At 37.3% G+C, this 6,000-nt stretch overlaps 1 protein-coding gene across 1 annotated transcript in view; it reads right to left on the minus strand.

The window, feature by feature from the left end:
- Window positions 1–6,000, minus strand: part of LOC123959643 (meiosis inhibitor protein 1) — a 70,933-nt gene that overhangs the window by 50,741 nt on the left and 14,192 nt on the right. The window contains exons 9-10 of the mRNA XM_046033816.1: window positions 1,395–1,509; window positions 837–956 (exon numbers count right to left, since the gene is read on the minus strand). Coding sequence (XP_045889772.1) covers window positions 837–956; window positions 1,395–1,509 — 235 coding nt within the window. The remainder of the gene's footprint in view (window positions 1–836; window positions 957–1,394; window positions 1,510–6,000) is intronic.

The raw sequence follows: 6,000 nt of genomic DNA on the forward strand, positions 1-6,000 counted from the left end.
ACAGCACAATGAGTATTTACACCAGATATCCTGTGTACTGGTAAATTAAGTTTGTACTTCAAGTGTCAGACAATTTCTTTGGAGTGGAGTTGACGTGCTGCAGAACTGAAGAAAGCCACAGGCTGTGGAACCTCAAATAAATCATCTAGTGTAATAGCAAACACCAAAGGCATACAAACACACACACATACGCATCTCTGTGTAAGAACAATATTCATTACCATTCACATTTTTGCAATTCTGTAAATGCTACCAGGTTTTGTGGCCATTTAGTCATATTTTATTACATTACAATAGCACCATTTGTCATTTGTACGCACAGTGTACAGTAGCTACCTCTGTTCTTCTATTTTCCCCTGTGCAGTAGGGTAACTGTAATGTATTGAGGAGACGCAAATGCCAAAAAACTCAAACTGCAATGAAGTATGAGGCTGAGGAAAACTACTCCAATTCCATGTTGATATCTGAATTCTAAATTAACATTCACATGCTGCACAGCTTCTTTTTGCACGTCTATTAGGGCTGCTAAAAAACAAATTAGGATTATTTTGACGGATAACACAATGTGTAGGCCAGGGCAGCTCTGCAGCACTACCTTACTTCACTATAATGCCGTTTTGTCACACATTTTACCTTCATCAAAAAATTGCAGCTTCTGCGATTTGGATAATATTTTGATTAACTGCCCAGCCCTTATGTCTTTTCATTTTGTTTAATCCAGGTATTTCTGTACAGTTGCAGATTTTCTGATATTAACCAATTTACCATAAAACCCAAAATTGAAGTTCTACCGTGACACCATAACAAACATCTCTGATCTATGTAAGCTGTCTCACCATAGACAGAGTGACACTGGCAGAAGAACAGTGGGTCCTTAGTCAGTAACACCAAACAACTGTAGACAGACCACAGCAGCACCTCGCTATTACTACTGGCCAGACGGTCAAACAGAAACTCTACAAAGGAAAAAAGAAAAGGAGAGATCAGGTAACAATATTGCTGCACTGTAATGTTCTTCTGTAACATTATCCAAAACATGGTGTAATGTTATCATGCAAATTTAGCATATGATACATGAAAAAGGATGGCAATACTCTTTGTTGAAATCCCTGCCCTATTCTGAAATTCTGAAATTCTGAAAGGCAAGAGAGAAACACAAATAGAATCTCTACAGTGATGAAGAGATAGATATAAAAGCAGAGGAGAAGGCAACAAAGACAGGCAAGAAGAAAGAGGGATACACAGAGAGGCAGCAAGAGAAATAACAAAAATGTAGACAAAGACTGGAAGTTAAAAAGGGAACATAAAAGGCAGAGGAAATTATTTGTAGCAGACAAATCAACAGCTTGTATAGCTAGCGAATCCCAGCCTCTGTGTTTGTGTGTGCATATCACCAGGTACGTCAGCCTTGATAAAGGGAGCACTGCACGGACTGGGAGAATGAAGAAGGACGGATGCAATACACTTTGCACTGGTTGCCTGAAACATCTCTTCACCACTCAGCAGCAACTGGGAAAAAAAAAAAAAAAACATTTTATGGACTTTATTAAAATCCACCAATCACTCAAGACACATTACATTAAAATTGCGTGCAGGGCTTCCACAGTTTTCATAGACTGTCTGATGTGCATAATGTACAAAGTTTATTCAACACTGTCAGGTTGCTGATGACACAAGCAATATTTTGCCAGCTGTCTGCCTCTTTCATTCAGGAAGCGGTCTAAAAACCTAAAAGGCTTTCAAATACTAGCATTATGAGCATGTACAGTAATCGGCACATGTAATTAAGGGGCTATTATTATCAGAATACGCCTGTTTTTGTAAATTTGTCAAATTTCTATGATTTCTGACCTCTGTAAACTAATTTAAGAAATGTCTAGGCCATGAAGAAATGATTTAGGTGGACCTACTACACAAGTGGAGGTTTGGTTACATTAATTCATGCTTCATTCATCTGTCATTGTCCTTTTATAAAAAAATATATAACAACATTACAATTAAGTCATCGTAATTCATTATATAACGTTACTGAACAGTTTTGTCTTTGTAGGTGAGGTTAATAACGACACCATAATGACCCTTGAGAGGAATATGGATGAATTAGTTACATTTTCCGTAAAAACTAAGATATACTCAGTGTAATGTCTATTAAGGCCATTTAGTACAAGTAACAACTACTAAACAATGTGAAAATCTAAGAAAACTAAATTATCTCATTGGCTCAGGACTCAGCTGTTGTTATATTGATTTATACATTTGTTATACTATGAATCAGAATAAAGTTAGAGATTGCAGTTTTTTTAATTTGTTTTGTTTTGTGTAGCACTGTTAATGTTTACAAAGTTCTCATACCCAGCTGTATGAGAACTTTAACATTCAGTTTATTTGGGAGGATGGAGCCTATAAACAACACAATAATTATGTTTTGGGATTTAATTAAAATTTGGATGATTATTTAGTTTAGAGTTAGATATTTTTATAACAACTCTGTCAATGGTGATCTACAAAAAAACTACTAACGTCATAAGCTGTGCTGTATTGTGAGTCATAACTGAGAAAATCTAACTTGATTTAATCTACACATTGATTTCCCAGACATGAAGCACAAATATTTGTCCAGGGTAAACCCTCCCAAATCCCTATTCAAAGGCACATTAATCCAGGATTAGAGCTTCTTGTTATGATTATCGTCCGTGCTAGAATGCAGGTCTTGGGGATGGGAGCAGGATGTTTGGACAGGGACCTTTTTCAGTATGAGAGGCAGAGGGCAATGGTCAGGGGACTGTTGCTCTTGGTTTTGGCTGAGGATCTGGCTGTCGTTGGTGTGGTTGTTCTGGTTCTCATCGCACATGACCTGATTGCTGGGGCAGTTCATCAGAACTGACACTGCCTCTTCCAGCTGCACCAGCAGCCAGAGCAGGCCTAACAGATGAAAGGCAAGGTGTGAAAACAGATACTGATGACAAAGCTGACAAAAACTAACAGTCTACAAAACGAGCATATATGCAAACCCTAACACAACAATAACAAGGTTTTAGACAAGGCATGGGTTATGGATATGTTCATGATGACATGCACTCATGAATATCAGACAGCTTCAGCAATGATATAAAAACTGGGATCACAATGTGTGTGCAATATGATTATGAAGAGTATGGTCTAGACCTGCTCTATATTAAAAGTGCAATGACATAACTTCTGTTATGAATTGGCGCGATACAAAGAAAATTGAATTGAATCTCATAAAACTGAAGAATGCAACTTGCAAAAGCATAGCATGAATAAAATATGATAATACTGACTTATATACTATAGCCATTTTTAGCCATTATGCGCTTTTAATAGTAGAAAACAGATTTAAGTTTCACAGAAGGATATTAGGAAAAACACATTCTGGACACTCAATCTCACAATGCACAAAACAATTATGTAATTAGCAATTAAATGTTGCCCAGCTGCATGGATTCTCTTCTCTAGCCATCTGGAGACAAAGTAATAAAACACAAAAAATTATGATTTTTAAACATAGAAAAAGTACATTTTCTTTTCACGGAAATCTCTTTAACAGTCTGTGTAATTTACAGCTCTGAAAAAAAATAATAATAATCCTGTCTAATTCCTCCATGTTGCCGTTCTCACCAGGACTGGTTAGAGTGAGCTTATTAAGATCAATTCAACAGCAGAAAAAGTTAAACTGCAGCTACTCTAAAATCTGGAGTAAACCATCCTTGCACCACAATTCCAAGCCCACAGTAGATCCCACCTCTCGCCCAAGTTAATACAGTGATAAAACAACTTCAAATTTCAAAAAGATAATGACTCTATTTCCTTCTCATAAACTCCTCTGCACCTCGTATAGACCTCCATTCTGTTTATCACCTAACCACACACTAGCAAGCTTATTATCCTTATAACTCAAAACACCTAAAAGATAGCAGCACTCTTTCATCTCAGTGAAATGCCTCCTCTTTCTCCATCTAGCCTCACCCTTAAATAGATTCTGGATCTTCACTGAGAAAGATTAGCATGGACGGGTTCTTTTTTGGCCTGTTAGCTTTTCTAAAACAACAAACAAACAAAACAGCTATATTTCATAAATAACCCCTACCACTACTGGAGAACTGTTATGATGAGACAGTAGCAGGTGAATTCACTTTGGTTCTTCTGAATAAATTCTTAAAGTGACTATATTTGCATATAAAATGATGTGAAACAACATGATTTTCTTATACTGCTATTTTAAGTCGGCACCGTAACATTCTCTCCCAGGCAGCTGGGAGTGAGGCTACGTTTTATACAGGACAGCACATTAACAATAGCCTTCCACTCAGACTGTCACCAAACTAGTTGCTGTTGTGCTCATGCATTTTTTATCACATCCTCCCCTTATCTCGCCTTTTTTATGCCTGCCTAAGCTAAGCATACTGTACTATCTCCAAAGCTTTAGTTCACAGCAACTCAATCTTAATAACTATATCTAGTACTTAATAAATATAAATGAGGCCAATCAGTTTGGCAATATTTCATTAAGGCAGCTTTTGAAGCTCTACACTTTTATACAGTAACTGAAAAATGGAAGTTTCTACAAAGTCAAAAAAACAGGCTCAAAAGTCACAAAACTCCTTCTAAACACTCATAAAAACTTTCAGTTCAAAGCCAGATATTTTAATGTAAAATATATACTGGCTTTGCTTCAGACAGTACACTATTGAAGTTATTTAATATTATTAATATCTATCTGTTAAAAGACAACTTTTTTCATCTCATATCTTCAAAAGTAAATAAATAAAATAAGTGACAGATAAAATGAGTGTTTTGTCTCACCAACGCAGACGTTGATGAGCTGAGGGGAGCTGGCACTTGTCAAGGTCTGCAGCAACAGGACACACACTCTGTCCCTGATGGCAACGGGTAAGGACTGGGCTGCCGAACCCCCGGCTGTCCCGAACAGTTTGAGCCACACATGCAGGACCGAAGCCTTCAGTGCTTCATCCGGATAAAGCAAGGCCCTGCACAGGTGCTCCTGTAAGGGCACTGGTGGAAAGAGATGGGAGAGACAGAATAAAAGAAGAGGATACATACATGATCAGGCAGAGAAACTGGGTTGGTGCAACCACAACAAATAAATATTTTACATATGAATGCAACAAATCAAGAAAAGTTACAGTGAAAAAGGCACAGATTAACAGATAACAATGACAGCAGCGAGACAAGAACATGGAAGAAAAGCAAACCACTTGGAACAAAGTGTGTTCCACCTTAATAACATCTTTAGTTATGACAACATGGAGAGACTGAAGACTGGAGAGAGCACAGTAAATTGGCAGGAGGAAGAGAGAGTGAGAAAAGGAGACTGAAAAAATAAATAGGGATAGGATCGGAGTCTCTTCTCTGAGCACAGCAGACAGGAGCTGGAGACTCCCAGCTACACTGTCTGACAGAGAGAGTATGATTCAGATTCACAAGAAGGGGAAAAGAGAAAGACAGAGGCACTCATGGAGGGAGTGACACGTAGAGCTAGAAAGGCTGAGTTAGTAAAAAGGCACAAAGCCAGCGGGTGAGAAAGTATAAGACAGATTTGGAGAGTGAGAGCCATACCCAGATTGAGAAAAACAAAAACAGAGGAGTAAAAAAGTAACGTGAAGAGAATGAGGAAATGCAGACACACACAGAGGGACATACAAGTTATTGCAAATGGGGGACAGATTCATTTACAGAGGACCTTTTATTGTTGCATAAACGTAAATAAATGACCAAATAAAAACATAAAATGCGTTAAAGTTAAAGCAATATAATGATAACAGTAAAAAAAAAAAATAATAATAATAATAATGTTTTTAAATACTTTCAGATCCGAAAAATTATTAAGCATATACATGATAAGAATATATATGAGATATTGAATAAAAGCAGGAGTAGCAAAACATTGTGTGTGTTTGTATGCGTGTGTGTGAGTGTACTGTAAGAATGACAATACACCAGCCCTCTACCATAGCTTAG

The sequence above is a fragment of the Micropterus dolomieu genome, linkage group LG02 (genome assembly GCF_021292245.1).
Source record: "Micropterus dolomieu isolate WLL.071019.BEF.003 ecotype Adirondacks linkage group LG02, ASM2129224v1, whole genome shotgun sequence".
Classification (NCBI taxonomy): Eukaryota; Metazoa; Chordata; class Actinopteri; order Centrarchiformes; family Centrarchidae; genus Micropterus; species Micropterus dolomieu.